Genomic DNA, 18,033 nt, shown 5'->3' with positions numbered 1-18,033 from the left:
AGGGATCTAGGAAAAATTTCGACTTTGCTATTCCATCGAACAAATGATCCTCCTCTCGTTGGTGGAACGATGAGTGTACGCGCGATTATAGAAGACGAACAGCCGCTTGGAGAAAACTTCTTCATAATCAATGCCCAATAAACTGGAAGGACTATCAATTTTTTGCTGGCGTATCTAAGCGTACAGTGAACCACGCGAAAGAAGAATACGACAGTACACATTTCGATTATCTTTCTAAATGAAAAGTAAGCGTGCTTTGTTCGCTTATCTTCGGACAAGAAAAGTACTGCGAACGTCTTTAACTTTGCAATCATGTGTCTTGACGCTGCAAGAAATGAACACCTCTCTAAAAGACATAGCGCAAGGTTTAGAACGCCGCTTCACTGCTAATCTTTCGGCTATTCGGCCCATGCTGCTAAACTTGCATGATTTCCAGAAGTTTTTTTAGCAGAATTGAGTCAGACTGTGTTATATGCTTACCGATGACAGCTCCCGGACCAGGTAGAATTACGAACCCTATGTTAAAATTTTTACTCCAGGAATCACCTAATCTTCTGCTAGAACTAGTGAATTATTCGTTAGGGAACGCGTGGATACCTCCACAATGGAAACTTGCCAAAATTATATTGTTGCTCAAAAATAAAAATGGAGCATACATGTTGGATAACATAAGGCCAATCGTACTGACATCAAATTTAGTGTAATTGGTTGAGAGAATCACCAATATACGAATTAATGAACTTATTACCGAGAATTCAATTCTAAGTCCCTGCCAGATTGGGTTCAGGGCTGGTTGTTCAATTTAGGATGCCCACGTTGATTTAAAAAGTCGGCTTTAATTAGCTCGGCTACTGATGGGACATCATTATGAGCTGATCCTACTGATGGGACAACATCATTATGAGCTCAGCGAATATGCGCCAGAATAAAACTCAGTGGCTCCGCTGAGGAATGTATGGGGCTACTCGCTATTGCTCTCAAATTCTGTGAATATTACCACACGGCAAAGGATAGCCTTCAGAGCGACCAACTCACAGGGAAATGTAATTCGCGAAAAGAAATCATCAGTTTAGTTTAAATGAAAAAAAAAGTCCTGCATTGTCTAAAAGTAGTTGATGAAGAAGCAGTGAAATTGAGTGAGTAAAGATTGCCGAAAGATGAACTGGTGTTAGCAAAGCGCTTCGTACCTTTTTTTCTTTTCTAGGGTAGAGAGGGACGTCTTGGAATGGAGGCTGCGTTGCAAACCAGAGAAGAAGACTGTAATTAGTGGAAACTTCTTGCCAAAAGCTATCTCAGCTCGCGTTGACCAGCACATATTTTGTACCTTATATGGTTGCTTGAAACGTATATACCTATGTCATGAATAAAAGCTGCAAGCTGGAAATCAGGGTACATGTCAATGACTACATCGCGGAACGTTTCTTCTGTGCATTCAATAATCAATTGAAGAATGGCCGAAACGCTAAACACATTCTCTTTACAAAAAGAAAGTTTAGGTTCACTTGTACGTGAACCTCGACTTTTGACTAATTGATAACAAGCACATCCGATAACTGAAGCGATTGCCAGATCAGTGTTAAATAAAGTGAGTGCACACCACGAAGAATTAAGTAGCGTATATTGCTTTAAAGAGACGGGAGCCCGAGTCTCATGACATCGCGAAGAATAATCTCGTCAAGACGAATTCGCAGGGAAGCGAAGATGGTGGAAATCGTTGGGCGGCGCTCAGATGGCATATCTGCAGTGTCCACGATAAGATGAGCGCTTGTGTACTATGCTTTGGGACTGTTGACTAAAAAAATGACAACTCTGTCTTCTCTGGAGTGTTACCACAATGTAACCAGTGCACTTTGGACGACGTATCTCGTGTCCTCTGGGAGCCACGACAAAACCACGGGCGCTCGTGATGCAACTGTCGCCAGGGCTGTTTGGTTTGTCGCCCGTTAGAGCTGACGCGTTCGTGATTTCAACGACAAACTAGATTGCAGAGAACGCCTAGCAGTTTACGCTGATCCTGCAACGATGGCACACTTAGCGAAAGTAAAGAGAGGAAAATACTAGAGATAAGTTTGCGAGCGTTATTTCGTTGTTCATTTGTTTCGACAAACAGGTGTGTTCAGTCGTATACCCGTAACTACAAGAACAAAAAAAAATTTTCGAGTGTTCACATACCCAAAATAAATTCACGGATTGTGCTAGAAAAGTCTGAGTCTGAGTACCATCGCCAAGTCAAACTCCATGGTGTTTGGGAGGCGAAGATTTGTAGTAGTGATGTCCTGATGCTACACGATAAAACCCATAGCCAGAGCCCCATATTCCTCGGTTGCTCTTAACGAAAGCTAATTCCGCTGAACAATGCCTCTCTAGTCATACTGCATGATAAAAAATAGCGCAACGCTTACACGTAAAAAAAAAAAACATACCAGTAGGCTTTTTGTTTTCAGCATTTCGTTAGTGTAGCTTTCCAGTCAACTTGACTTTTTGACCATTTTCATTCTACTACTGTGGAAATAAATGTACTACGGCAGCGCAAGAGATCTACTAAACAAGGAGGTAAGTGTATATATTACTGTAAGTGTGAAGTAAGATTGATTGATTGATTTGATTTGTGGGATTTAACGTCCCAAAACCACCATTTGATTATGAGAGACGCCGTAGTGGAGGACTCCGGAAATTTTGACCTCCTGGGGTTCTTTAACGTGCACTCAAATCTGAGTACACGGGCCTACAACATTTCCGCCTCCATCGGAAATGCAGCCGCCGCAGCCGGGAATCGAACCCGCGACCTGCAGCGATGGTAAGATTGATTGATTGATCACACGTTAGCAAGCGCAAATACAATGGTGCGTTTCTCCTCTTGCATTGAAAGCTGTTGGAACTAGTTGAATAGCGTACAATACAAATTGTTTGAACGTTTTATGTTGGATAGCCACCGCTTAATGACGCTGGTAACAAAAAATTGAGGATATCTAACACAAATGTTGGGATGTACGTGAAGACACGCTTTATTAGAGTATTAGTTTAATGCTATATAACTAACTGTGATGCGTACAATTGTCACTGTTTTCACCGTATGCAACGCGTCACCTTATGCAATGCGTATGTTTATGCAAGGCACATGTCCGAACTTTTTAAATTCAATACTGCTGTTAGTTCTTAGCGCCGGTCACAACACATGCTGAAACGTCAACATCAGTTCATGCGAATACGCTGTGCTAGACATCAACGATTGATGTCACGAGAAGGAATATGACTTTTATATCAGCTGTGTGTACAGAAAATTGAGGGTAGGCATCATGATAAATCTTCTTTTTAAAATAAAATCTTTATGGAGTGGTTCAGCTTTACCAGTCGGCCTACAGTTTGCACTTGTGGTAGGCCCAACTAGTGGCTGTTTAATATAAGCTATATCCAGCTTCCTTACAATGCCAACCTTTGATGTTGTATATCGGACACATGCCGCAAGTTCGCGGCATGTGTCCGATAGTTGAACTAGCTGGGAAATGATAAGGGTGTAGCGCACTCGACACAAAACACGAGGAAAAACGAAGCATATAGAGACTTTTTTTTGTAAACTTAAACTGTGCTAGGGACGAGACACCAGTGTGGAAGCAGACAACAAAGAGTTTGCTATAAAACTACTGGAGAGAACTTAGGTGTTAGTGTCTATGGGACGGCACTTCAGTGTAGGATTATTGGGCACATATTTGCCTAGTCTTGCCCTGTATTCAATATTTTGGCTCCACTTGGCTCAGTGTGACCTGATTCTGCTTTGCCGCATTAGAAAGTTCGGAAAAGGTTTAACAGTTATGCTTCACCACCTGGAAATTTTTAAACTCATGAATTCAAAACGTTTCACCAAGTTCACAGCGGTTCTTTTATTGTTTTATTCGAAACAAGACAAAACCAAAACGCAGCAGTAAACAAAGCTAGAAGTGCGTTCAAAGCCCGCAAGTACGAAGACTGGGCAAATCCATGTACTACCCATCATTCCCATGGTCACTGAATGATCGCAGCGCCAGAGTGAGTCCCCTGTAGTTTATTTCAGGAAACTGCTTAGTAGACTGCACAACACACGCTTCTCCAGTTCATGTACACATTTGGTGCCAGCTTCCAAAAACGTATCTTTTTTTTCATTGCAGGATCACAGCAAACATGTACCCTTCATGCGAACGATGATCGTGCTCATACGATCGTGATAATGACGTCCGTGACATGTGGTAGGGCTTCATCGCAGAAACAAATCAAGACAAAAAAGATTTTGGTATGTTGTTGTCTACTACAGAGTTTTAAAGAATAATACCTACACGCGGGCTCCTTCAGCGGTGCTTGTACTCCCATGGGAATGATGGGAAGTACAGGCTTCGGATCCGCTTCAGGTGGGTTTTGTTTTTGAAATTCACGACGCTTCTTTTCCGAGTGCAAAACAAATTGATATGAACTTATATTTAATAGAAACTTTCTTAATTTATTTGTACGCACATTTTATTGCAAAAAACTTTCGCGACGAGGAGTCAAAAGTGAAAGCTGCAGGACATATTTAGCCACTAGGGTGTGCTTTGCTCTGCCATAGCGTTCCCGCATCAAGAATGATCGAATTATATTTACAATTTAAAACAAGCATGCTTCTTTTTTTCGAAAGTACGCATTATATATTTATGGAATTAACAGTGCAGTATTACGTGAGAAACACTTAACATTTCGTCTTCTGCAATGCTACTGGTGCGTCTGTCCCAGTGGTCTGCCCCCAACGCGCCTCTGGTTTGTTGTGAAGTCGAGTCTCAGGAGCGCGACAGAGCGTCTATTTAGCTTCGCTGTTGTTATGCAGTCGATTTAAGCGAGTTTTGGCAAGACGCGCTCGTGAAAAAAACATGGAATATTCTGCACTGACATGAGACGCTACATTTATTCGCAGCGGTGAGTGGACGACGCTTTGTATATACTGTCAAATACGACTCTTAAAGCTTCAACGGCACAGCAAAGTTCTGATGTAGTGGCCTTCAGGCTCTTTGAACAACAAAGGCGCAGCTTCAGTGCTTTTCACCGCACCCCACAACCCACTCTGCGCGAAGAACGAAACTGAAACTATAGAAAAAGGTCTCTAGACAGTTCGCTAGCTAATAGATTCAGAATAACACGTGTTGGAATAGCCGTAAGCTGAAGACGGATTTGCAGATGTGAGTGATAATGCTAACTTGTTGTAGGTATGTCACCTTCAGTATAGTGGTAGCGCAGGCAAAAAAAAAAAAAAGGGACGCAGAAGAAAAGAAAATGCACATTGAACGCCAAATGCAATGCAATTGGCGTCGTCAAATTCACCTTTATTTTTTCCATGTAGACCTTCCTCCCTTTTTTTTTTCACCCTTCCCTCTTTTTTGCGTAGCTACAAGGCAACGCTGGCCGCATCAGCCATCTTCCTGACGCTGTTCTGTGACTGCTGGCAGAGATAAGATACCTATGCAGAACCTGTTGATGCCCTTAAAATGACTAATTACCGGGTTGGTTGGCGGATCATGGGAGAGCCTTTTGCCCTGCAGTGGGTGTAGTCAGGCTGATGATGATGCCCTTAAAAAAACCTTACAGGGTTCTTTACGCATTCGCCTAGGACGACTTGGAGACAAAAGCTGCCACTTTTTTTTTTCAGTTGATATATTGGTCATCCCTTGCACCCCTCTGAAAACTGCACCTAACGTGTCCTTTCACACTGCCTCTATGGGATCGGAGGCACCGAGGCTGGTTTTGCACAGCCTTCGAGACCTGCCAACGTTTGACCAAAAGGATGGCACGTCGTTGCATCACAATCACGTCACAAATTTTTGAAGTTTGTGACGGCACAATGATGTCATCACGTGATTATGATGTTGGTATTATTTGGGTTGATGCTGCCGACAGGGCACATCGGTAAGTTTTCACGTTTTATGAGGCATCCATAAGGGTTTCGCTTTAAAAAGACTGGTCAGCCATTCTCACGTTGTCATTCCAAGCCTCAAAACCAATCTTTCATTGGAATGTAAACGCCTCAGGCTCACAACATCTGCAATAAAACACGTTACATATGAGAACTTGCAGATATCGCATAATAGTGCCGCAAAGAAACCCGATGCACGCAAATGAATAGCTCTGTTCGCGTTGAATTCTCGCTTTGAGTGCACGAACTGAAGATGCGCAAGTCAGCCCGCACTTGCATGCGCTGAAAAAAAAAAAAAAAAAAAAAAACAGGCAAACGCTGCGACAGATTACATCATAGGTTGAACGTCCGGAGTTGGTTCTGTGGGTTCTGCTTTATTTCGTTCACAGAAGCAGGTAACCAGTTTCCGACAATATTTCATCGCTCGTGTCTTCCCTCGCTCGGCGTGAATTTAGTGCGTCTTTTAATTTTACCGCTGTTTCTTTTCATGTAAGTTCATGATTTCCCACAGTGGCTCCATGTTCAAGCACGCCGCCACAACATGTGTAACCTTGCAAGCGCGTAACTTGTAGGCCCAGCAGCACCGCCTCTGGATCCCAGAGTGTAAAGCAAAGTTTTGCATGCGATTCAACCGCGTGTATAAGGGAGCAGTGGGAGTAGAGGAATAGGGCACACGGGCCTTGCATGTCTCTGGTGCGTAGCTATGCTGCTGTGAATTAAAGCAGTGGCGTCATTATTATGCACCGACGTCGCAACCACTCGTGATCCCTGCACGGTGACACTGATCGTTTGTGTTCTTTTGTCTTTGATGAGGAAAGTGTGGTGGAAGGTGGCTGTTGTCGCGGTCACAGTGATAACACGGGGTAGCAAGATGCAAATTAATTACTTGCCACGCGCTTTCTGCAGCGCTGTCAGCATCCGTTTCGGATCGCGGTTCGAATGTTATTCTAGTCGCTTAGTCGGTTATTTTTACCGATTACAACAAAGGTATGAACAGAAAAGGAACAGGCGAGAATATACCAGTGGTACGTGCAGTTGCGCCGTGGAGTGTTTCCTTTTTTTTTTTTTGGCTCCGTCAAGAAGATACCAGCTTACCCTTCACGACAAGTCATCATACATTTTGGTTATCTCATATTCGTTCTAAAAGACATTCGGGAGTTTTAGAATAGCGCACCGCGACCCTTTGCGGTGTGGTCGCTGCCTCTGGCTGTACATGCGTCGTAACGCGAGTCGCCGTTCGTGTTCGCGGCCCGCCCGCAGAAAATCCGACATAGCGTGCGGTGATCGTGACCCGCGAGGCCCGTGCAGTGCTGTGTGTAGCTTCCGTGCATTTCGGTTTGTGGTCGGGGCGAAAGTTTCTATACGTTTCCCTAGGGGGGGGGGGGGGGGTCAAACGCTATTGTAAAACTGATACGGCGCCCGCTATGCCCGCAACGCTCGCAGCGCCTGCAAACGTTATTAGAATAGATCTTTATTTCCAGGAATACAAAGATTCCGGCGTATACCATCGGCTAAAAGCTGTTGACAATAGCTTGACTGGGTCGATGGTTCGTTGCAAGGCACATGTGGCAGTTGTAGGAACAAAAAGCAACACTGCTAGAAACTAAAAAAGTTGAATGTTCACACAAATGTACAAAACAATATCTGCAACTTTAAAAATAATTAAAACAAAAATTCTAAGCACAAGAAGACAGAAAATCATACACAATTGGCTCTGACAAGGGAAACATTGAAAACAATAGTTGCGAAAAATAGAAACACGTTCAGTCATCACATGTTTACCAAGTGCATCCGGAGTTCTTTCACTGAGAAGCGCTTGACATTTTTATATTGATTTAAAATATGTGGCAAGTTGTGCTGTAATGATTGCAGGCTATAATTACTACGAAATCTAGGAACATACCACGTGTAATTATTTCTGGTATTTGTGGAAGTGACTCTAGGTGTCAATGATGCAGTAGACACAAGACATTTATTAAATCAAACATCCTTCAAGTTTATTCATGTTTAAAGTAGAAATATTACGCAATCCCCTCAGACACATTTTTTAAAAATCTCCCTTAAGTAAAAGAACAGGAAACCAAGTATTCTCTTGTATTTCCAAGCTAAACTCAAGAATGCCTAAACGAAGTTTGTGGCCCATGCAACCCCATCTGAAGGTGTTGTAGTCGTGGTAATATAGGTTACTTCCTAAAAACTGCATAAATCGCCACGCATTTAACCTGAGCACTTGATATTTTCTTAGTTTTATAAGCGATGGTAGTAATTCGCACCTGCTTGCCACGAGAACGGCCCGGTTTCAATCGCAACTAAGATGCGAATGAGGCTGCAGCAGACAACATCTTTGTGGTCGTGGTAAATATGTAGTTCATATATCCTCGTGCGAACGATTCATATTGATCTCGAAAAAAGTTTTAAAAGGTTTACCGCACAAAAAATTAAATGCTACCATACACGCATAGCAGGGTACAAAGCAAAATAATTATATTCACCGAACTGTCGCATCAGCATTATTTATGTTCTGTGAGTGTCTGTCATCACTGATGTACAGCTTTAAGGTATTACATCGGTTCAGTTATGAATGTACTAAAACAAAAAAAAATGCTGTCCCATTACTCTGCGACAAACCATAGTTACACTCGCCAGGCACAGGCTCATTGAAGCACATTCATTCTGATAAGAAATATGGATAAGGACGACGTGCTTACACACTTGCATAGCAAGATTTGCAATTTTTCGGTGACTCACTGATCAATCATAGAACGTTGGATTTTTAATCTGTATACCACCAAATGTTATTTATATAAAAGCTCCCGCATCCACAAATGACAATTCAAAGGTGTACCAATTATCACGTCTTTCTTATTTTACAGTCTTCTGAACCCTGTTACTAGGCTTTAGTTCTGTTCGATTTATTACTATTCACTCAATATACAAAATGTTCATGGCTAGTAGTATTCAAACAAGGGTCCCAAAGTGTTTAGAAACAGTGTTTAACGATTTCTAGTTTACTTCGATCTCAACTACGGGGAGCAGTGAGCCGTCCCGATAACAAGTGCAATGCAAATAACGATTCAAGCCACCTAATACTGACACACTGTACGCAGCTGTGCTGTGGGCCCGCCGTGGTGGTCTAGTGGCTAAGGTACTCGGCTGCTGAGCCGCAGGTCGCGGGTTCAAATCCCGGCTGCGGTTGCTGCATTTCCGATGGAGGTGGAAATGTTGTAGGCCCGTGTGCTCAGATTTGGGTGCACGTTAAAGAACCCCAGGTGGTCGAAATTTCCGCATCCCTTCACTACGGCGTCTCTCATAATCATATGGTGGTTTTGGGACGTTAAACCCCACATATCAATCAATCAGCTGTGCTGTGCTCTGCTAGCATGTCGAGCGATTTCTCGACATACAAAGTGTTGGCAGATGCAAGAGAAATTTAATCGACAGGACCAATCAGATCGACAGTTCTAATGAAGAGACCCGCTTCTCTTTCGCTCGGTTTTCTTTTTTTTTTGTCTCCTTATTCTGCATATTTTTGGGTCGAGGGGCGATTCCAGAGGCGGCATTGTGCGTTCCGCATTGGATGATTAACCAAAGTCATGTGACCTAGTCGGTGACGTTGCAAGTAGCGCTTTTAGCATACGGGGCTAGTCTGCATGACCTTGTCCTTCTCACGCAGCACTTCGAAAAAGGGAAGGGGGGGGGGCGTTCTTTTGTTTGAATCTCGACCATTGCTGCGTCATGCTGCCGTTTGATTCCTTTGAGACACGTTCGACGCCGTTCTATTTACGGGCTATGCTTGTTCGTGTGCACTTCCCAAAGCTATAGACTAAACATCCATTTGAGAAGCCCACCAATGAAGATTCGTTTGAAAGCATGGACTAACTGTCAGAATGTTAATGTCATGTTTAAAACAGCATATTTACCAGCATATTTAACAGTAGATTTAATTTAAATATGATGTTTATAAATAGCATATTTATGTATGTATCACCCGATGACAGAAAGTGGGATGGCGTACTGCCTTTCAACACGTACGCGTTCAGCAACACAAGCTAAGCACTCGCCCGGCGAGCTTCATTCGCGAAGAAAGAACTCTTGTAGATACGCGCGAAGAAGAGTAAGACCGGTGAATGTGCTTGCCGCCCCGAGGGAAAAGAAGGAAGAAAGACGATGAGCTCTAACCCTCTGGCCGCCGATCAGCTGAGCTCACCCTCGTGATTTAAATGAAAAGGCCTTATCAGCTATCTCTGATTAGAGGTCTACTTTGCACTTAGCAGTGTGTTAGCCGAAGACACGTTAGTTTAGATTAATCAAATGAAACACTTTTAAAGGGTTACTTTTTTTCAAAAAAGCATGGTTCCAAAACTCATCATAAAAAGCTTATTTGCCCATATTTACATCGCATTTATTTATCATTTGAAGAACTTACCATAAATATCATATATTGGCTCGTATGGCGTACGTGGCAGTGACTGTAACGTATTTACACATTAAATGTACGGGAAGCAAATGGAGCCACTCACACGCCCTATGACTGTAATCGTAAACACATCCATAGTTTTAATGTACATCGATGGCGCTAGCTGTCTATAAGGTACACTTGCGGGCGATATTTTTAAACTTGGGGTTACTGTTTTACATTACCCAAGCATATACGTTTCCACAATAAAAAGCACCCATAAGATGCGTTATTGAAGAATTAGTTTCAGAAACACCACAGTTAGGTCGCAGCAGATGACAGGCACAAACATCGAGTCAGCGACATCCCACGAATAGCGCATTTCTCGGTGTTTCATTCGTTTCGCGCCAACTTTCGAGATAATGCAGAGTATCGTCATTGCAGAGTAACAGCATAATTGTGTAGAATTGTGTAGATGTACGCGATGTATAGGGCTCTCTAAACACGTTAAGAATGTATGCACGTAGAATGAATTCTGGCAGAGAGAATGACACACAATAGCAGGACACTGTATAACTATTTGTTTTTTAGTGCCAAGTGAACCTTAAAACGTAAACAGTCTGACAAGCAGATAATCATCATGCTGGGAACATACAGCTACAGATACCGCTCAGTTCTAAAGGTCTGTGTTATATACCGCATATACTTATAGGCAATGGTACAGTACAACCATGCAAGTAACTGACATATTTCAGGCACATATACGCTGATAGCATGCAATACCACCCAAGGCTGTGAGACACATGTACCGAACTGGGGCGCCGCCAGTCAGCAGTGGTGTTGCGCATACCGCTGCTGTCAAGCGCGCTGCATGCGCTGAACACTTCAAAGCACGAATGAAGCGGGTGAGAAATAATCAAACGCGTATGAACGGGCAATGCGCGTTCCGCTTGCCTCATTCTCGGTCTTCCCGTAGCGGCCGCTGATGGTGGACACGTGCTCGGCGCTGTGGTACATCGCATCCGCGGGCGCCGACACTGCCCGGAAACTGTTGGCCGCGGCGCCTGCTGCCACGGGCACTGTCGAGGTCTGACTCTCAACTGGACAGGCCGCTCGATAAGCACCCGGTTGGGGCAGGACTTCCTCCCAGCCGCCAACGGGTCATGGAGACGGCCGTCGACGTCTCGATAAGGCCCGCTGACGCGCACTGTGCGTCGCACAGAACGCTTCGATATCGTTTGATAGAGGCCCTTTTGTCTTCGCTCTCGGCATGCCATCGGGAGCCGACCCGCGGCAACCCCCCGAAATGCGACTCTCCGACCGGTTGACGTGTGTATACATACCACATAAAATGTGTGTTCGCCCACATAAAACAGTTGGTGGAGGCTTGTAGAGGTGACTGTTCTGTCTGTTGTGTCTGTTATGGCCCAGCATTACGTAATTTCTTCTGTCGGTGCCACTCTCGGCAGCCGCTTATTTACTCCGAGCTCTGTTCTCTTTCCAATTTGTGATTTAGATGGATTTCGGAAAAGTTACCTTTGTCAAGCTGCAGAACCCGTGCTCCGTGCGAGCATTTTTCGCCTCCCTGTAGCTATTTCTGAAAACACTTCTAGTGGCTAACGTACCCGGCTGCTGAACCGCAGGTCGCGGGATCAAATCCCGGCTGCGGCGGCTGCATTTACGATGGAGGCGAAAAGGCTGTAGGGCCGTGTGCTCAGATTTGGGTGCACGTTAAAGAACCTCAGGTGGTCGAAGTTTTCGGAGCCCTCCACTTTCATAACCATATGATGGTTTTGGGGCGGTAAACCCCACATATCAATCATCAAACCATTTCTAAAAAAAAGAGCAGAATTAGTTTTTTTTAGTCTAAACAACAACTCAGTCGTTATTCGCCATTAAAATTTCTTACTATCAAGTGTTATTAAAGGAGAAAAAATTCAGCGCCTTATCTCATTAAGCGCCATCGAAAAGTGTATCTGATTAACAGTTATTTTCTCACAAGTCATATCATATTCGGTGCTTGGTGCCTCTTTTATACGTGGCACCAGCCTCTAGGTGACAAATGTCAAAGGTGTAACTCACGAGTCAGAACCAACAGCAGCAACAACAACAATCGTGGTGAGGATGATGGTTGCAATTATTTATACAATTAAGGTGTTAACACCCGATTTATCATCTTTACCAATAGACAGAGTTTGAAGAGTAATGAATACACTATTAAACTTTTACGATACAGTGGAGGTAAAAATGCATGTGAAAGCACAAACGTCTTTCAGTGGGGGAGCTACCTGAAGGGAGCCGGAAATTCGATATTATTTGCTCTTTCGTTCGTCGTTTGTTGAAGCTTCAGGGATAAGCTGATAAAGAAGAGAGCAAAACAATAACCTGGAAACATTTTCGTAACACACGTACTGATAAGCATGGGAGTATCTGAATAGCACGGGGTAGGCAGCTGCAAAAGGCTGTTGCATACTGTATAAGAGCGTTGGATCAGGTATTGATAACGTACGTAGCAATTTATGCCGTTCATTATATTTTACCATGGCATCCTCAGATTCAGTGTCTGTGTGTCATATCATCATCAGCCTGACTACGTCTACTGCAGGACAAAGGCCTCTCCCATGTTCCGCCAGTTAACCCGGTCCTGTGCTTGCTGCTGCGAATTTATACCCGCAAACTTCTTAATCTCGTCTGCCCACCTAACCTTCTGTCTCCCCCTAACGCGCTTCCCTTCTCTGGGAATCCAGTTAGTTACCCTTAATGACCAGCGGTTATCCCGTCTACGCGCTACATGCCCGGCCCATGTCCATTTCCTCTTCTTTATTTCAACTATGATATCCTTAACCCCCGTTTCTCCTCTAATCCACTCTGCTCTCTTCTTGTCTCTTAAGGTTACACCTACCATTTTTCTTTCCCTTGCTCGCTGCGTCGTCCTCAATTTAAGCTGAACCCTCTTTGTAAGTCTCCAGGTTTCTGCTCCGTAGCTAAGTACCGGCAAGATACAGCTGTTATATACCTTACTCTTGAGGGATAGTGGCAATCTACCTGTCATAATTTGAGAGTGCTTGCCGAATGTGTGTCATATATCAAGCCATATATGAACAGCGTTCTATGTGTATGGATACACTGATCTGCGACAATATGTTCTCGTCAAAACTTCGGTAAGTGCTAATTATGGTGATTTCACCGCTGTAATGAGAACTGCAGAGAAGAGTGAACAAAAAGCGTATACGATCATTTGGATTTGCAAATCGAAATAATAAAAAATTTTGAAAAGTTCCATAAGTTCAGCGCATGTTTGCTTGAGTAAACACTTGTGATTGTTGTTGGTTTTACTGATAGCAAGGGGGAGGGAAGGGAGGGGCCCTTTTTATCTGCAGATATATACGTCTGCTCCGCAGGGCAGTACTTGTTGCAGAGTAGTCATGGAAGTACGTGACTGCAGCGACGGCCATGAGCGGCAAGGGTCCACGTGCTTTTGACAAAGGTCAGATGTTAGCAGGATACCTCTAATCTCACGTAGACGTCTCTATTTCTTTTACTGACGTTCAGAGACCAGTCGCAGCAGATGACGGGAAGGACATAGTTTCGTCCTTGTGCGGTGATTTGTGGACGTGTTTCCCAGCCGCGCCTCAACATCAAACCACACTCGCAGTGTTTCAAAACTGTACCGCAAGAGATAAGGACTCTACCCCACCGTGGTGGCTTGTCGTCTGTGGTATTGCGCTCATTTGCTCGAAGACATGGGTTCGATTCATGGCCGGCGGCCATGTTTCTGTGGAGGAAAAATGCTGTGCACCTCAACTTCACTCGTTGTCGAAAGGCTGTGCACTCGTTAAGTCGCCCCAGGTGATCGGAACTGATTTCAAGTCGCTGACTAAAGCTTGACTCATAATCATACTGTAGTTCTGGCACGTAAAACCCCATAATTTAATGCATAAAAATAACAATACTATAGTTGGGACGTCACATAACCCGGCGTGAGAATCATGGTGAAGGAAGAAACAGGGAAGGAAAATCGGCCCCGTATATACATGTGTCACTGCAAATGTCATCGAAAGGCGATAGTCTTGCGTGTGGATAGAGTGAACAAAACGTTTATTTGATGTTCTGCGCGAGAAAATCGGTGAATGGTATTTTGGAAGCGCTGCTATAGAGGGTCTCGATCCGTACAGCGAAGGCGAACGAGCATATCGAGGCACGTTAGACACGAGCGCCATCTGCCAATTATCTTCGAAAACGAAGGAAGGTGGGCGTGCTCACGGAGAAATAAGTGCGCCTGTCTCGGAGACGATAAGGTGTAGAACTCAAAGCAACGGGCAGGTGACACCACTGTGTTCTCTTAGCAAAACGTGTCTTTTTGAGCATAGCGTTGCACTGTCAGCGCAGCGTGATAAACGCTACGGTCCTTAGAATTACTTATGTGTGCCTTCTTTAGTATAAAGCCACATGTACAAAAAATTGACGTGTTGTTATGGTGCCTCAAATATACGCAATAATTGCTTTTTAATTGACAATCGCACAAGCATGAACGCTGAAACTTGAGCAATATTGGTTGGTGCTGCGGATTGGGTGGGCCGTTTAGGGTATCGCTTTGTGCCGTTTGAGGTAACGTTACGGCGGACAAACAAAATGTACAGACATACGGACAGAGAGACAGACCAGAATGTTTGCATCGAAGTAAACCAAAAAATACTATCGTCTTTCATAAGAAATAAGTAACCAGGGTCCCTCCTGGATAACTATACCTTCACGCGGAGAAGGGGCAAATAAATATAAGGGAGGGAGTCATCGGTCCTCACACCAGACAAATGAATTCCCATCTTCGGGCTTGTAGCCTGAAATGTTTTCCGGTGCGGGAGGGAGGCAGTTGTTGGTGGCGCTGACTATAACAAGAGCGCCTAGATTTCAGTAATTATTAGGCCCACCGTCATAATTTTTTGAGGGAGAGGAGAGGTCTACCAGGTGCCCCCTGGTTGTGGGCCTGCCATCATTTCATCATCAACAAGTGAACTTCTACTCGCGTGATAAGGTAGTTGAGAGCATTTGTTTTGTTGGCTGGTTTCAAAGATGCGCATTACCGCTGTTAGGGCCTATTCTTTCCACGCAGCAGAGGACCGCACCCAACGATGGGCCGAAAATTATTTACTACCCACCATTGCAGTGCACGGTGAAAATATGTTCGCGAACCGTTATTTTGAAAGCGCCAACACCCTGCAGTTCAGCTCAATAAAAAACAGCGCATGCGACCGGTACAAAAAAAAAAGTAGATCTCACTACAGTAGGAATCGATTATATGCGAAGCACAAATGAGGATGTTTGAATTCTCACATTAAAGTCAGCAAAACGTTACGAGGTAGACATAAAGTATGCCGTATATGACTTCCATGTCATGGTTATGTTTTTGCCTGGCATTTCTGCTCAGTCATCACGTAATACCAAATTTGTAGTATGTAAAGCTATCGAAACGGCCGCGAGGGCGTTATGAGCGTAGCATGTAGTCATGTTTTACGTGACACGCACGTCGTGATTAGCATGTTGCCCCACCGCGGTGATCTAGTGGCTAAGGTACTCGGCTGCTGACCCGCAGGTCGTGGGATCGAATGCCAGCTGCGGCGGCTGCATTTACGATGGAGGCGAAAATGCTGTAGGCCGGTGTGCTCAGATTTGGGTGCATGTTGAAAAACGCCAGGTGGTCGAAATTTCCGGAGCCCTCCACTACGGCGTTTCTCATAATCATATGGTGATTTGGGGAGGTTAAACCCTACATATCAATCAATCAATGATTATCCCGTTTGGACATGTCATTTATGTTCGTTGTCTATTCATGTCGCGTAATACCAAATTTGCTATGTGGGAAGCTGCCGAAACAGCCCCGAGCGCATCATGAGCGTGGTATGTAGTCATGTTCTTTCATGCCACGCATGTCATGATCATGTTTGTACCAGTCATATACCTTTGTCATCCATTCACTTTACGTAATACGAGATTTGGTATATCTGAAGCTATAGCGAAACGACCGCGAGCACAATATGAGCGCGGTATGTAGTCATGTTCTTACATGACGTGCATGTTATGATTATTTTGTTTGCACCAGTCATATACCTTCGTCATCCATTCACGTCACGTAATACCAAACTTCGTATATTTGAAGCTAGCGAAATGATCGCGAGTGCATCATGAGTGTGACATGTAGTCATGTTTTACATGACACGCGAGTCATGATTTCCACGTGAGGGGCTGTCACTTATGTTTGCCATGTAGTCATGTCATACCATACCAGTTTTGCAATATGTCGTGTCAACAAAACAACCGCAGCTGCAGCAAGACCCTGACATGTAAATTATGAAATTCATGATGACATACATGTCATGATTTTCATGTGATCACTAGTCACTTACGCCCGCCATACAGTCATACTATGCCACACCAAGTTTGGTATTGATAACATTATCCAAACGGCCAGGAGAGCTAAAAGTCGTAGGTGGATTGATAGATAGATAGATAGATAGATAGATAGATAGATAGATAGATAGATAGATAGATAGATAGATAGATAGATAGATAGATGGACAGACAGAAAGACAGACAGACAGACAGACAGACAGACAGACAGACAGACAGACAGACAGACAGACAGACAGACAGACAGATAGATAGATAGATAGATAGATAGATAGATAGATAGATAGATAGATAGATAGATAGATAGATAGATACGGTGAAATTCGCCGAAGTGGGCTATGAAATGCTTCGCATTCAAAAAAGGAAGGCTGACGCAGTGCGGTCTCGCAACTGTCTTGTCTCTCTTTCTTGTGACGTTATTGTGCATGTGTGTTTGCTCCCATTCCCCTTATAAACCCCCCCCCCCCAAAAAAAAAAAAAAAAACGTGCCTTTTACTCTCCTCTAATTCTGCGCCTACCCGTTCTGCTTCTCCCCCCCCCCCCCCAAATATCGCGTTTGTGGTGTCCTCGCCTGAGAGACAGTTAGTTACTGCGTCACTTAACCCCACTCTTCACTCTCTCATTTCAACAATCTCTTCGCATCTCTGTACATTGGTAGCTATGTACATAGCTACATGAAGTACTTATGTGCAAGAATGCATGCGCAAAGTTTGTCATTTCACTTGCCAAATGGGAGGAATGGATGACGTTGCGCACAGGCAGTGTTGCATATATAAGTGCCAGCATCAGCGACCAGGTGCAGTTTCCCTACCTCATTCCAGAGTCGAGTGTCCTCGAGGCCAGCAGCGGAGCGCTTCTCGCGCTCGTTCATGTTCGCTCTGTGGAGTCGGTTCGTCTGAACGCGCTCGATCGTGTTTAGGGGAGGGAACAATGCGGACATTCACGGCGAAAGAGACAGCGACGCGTATGCGCAGCCAAGATACCGCCAAAGCTCAGCTGGCAGCTATCGCCCTATCTATGCCACTTTGCCAAAAGGGAGAGAGAGAGAGCTTCCCGTTCTTAATGGAAAGCCCGTGAGCTGGGCCTCGCACAGTGAGTCGTGACAGAAAATAATGGGCAGCATTGCCAAGTCACTCTTTATGTCCTCAGAGGCTTGAAAGTGGAATAAAAAAAAAAGGGGGGGGGGGTCACTAACAGTGTATTCAGAAACGTGCCTTGACTTGCCATCGCCTTCAGTGCAGCACAAACGCGTTGCAAGCGCGCTGCATTGAAGGCAGTGGCAAGTCAAGTTCAAGTAAAGGAGCGTGTCTGAATACGGTGGTAA

General features: G+C 44.3%; 1 protein-coding gene across 1 annotated transcript in view; it reads right to left on the bottom strand.

Annotated features, from left to right (window-relative positions):
• LOC119176822 (uncharacterized) overlaps positions 1–11,465 on the bottom strand; it is a 52,375-nt gene extending 40,910 nt beyond the window's left edge. The window contains exons 1-2 of the mRNA XM_075877608.1: positions 11,259–11,465; positions 1,188–1,232 (exon numbers count right to left, since the gene is read on the bottom strand). Coding sequence (XP_075733723.1) covers positions 1,188–1,232; positions 11,259–11,321 — 108 coding nt within the window. The 5' untranslated portion in view covers positions 11,322–11,465. The remainder of the gene's footprint in view (positions 1–1,187; positions 1,233–11,258) is intronic.
• Positions 11,466–18,033: the final 6,568 nt, after the last annotated feature.

Source organism: Rhipicephalus microplus, chromosome X, assembly GCF_043290135.1.
Source record: "Rhipicephalus microplus isolate Deutch F79 chromosome X, USDA_Rmic, whole genome shotgun sequence".
Classification (NCBI taxonomy): Eukaryota; Metazoa; Arthropoda; class Arachnida; order Ixodida; family Ixodidae; genus Rhipicephalus; species Rhipicephalus microplus.
The sequence above is the reverse complement of the archived record's forward strand: the minus strand, read 5'-3'. Positions and strand labels throughout refer to the sequence as shown.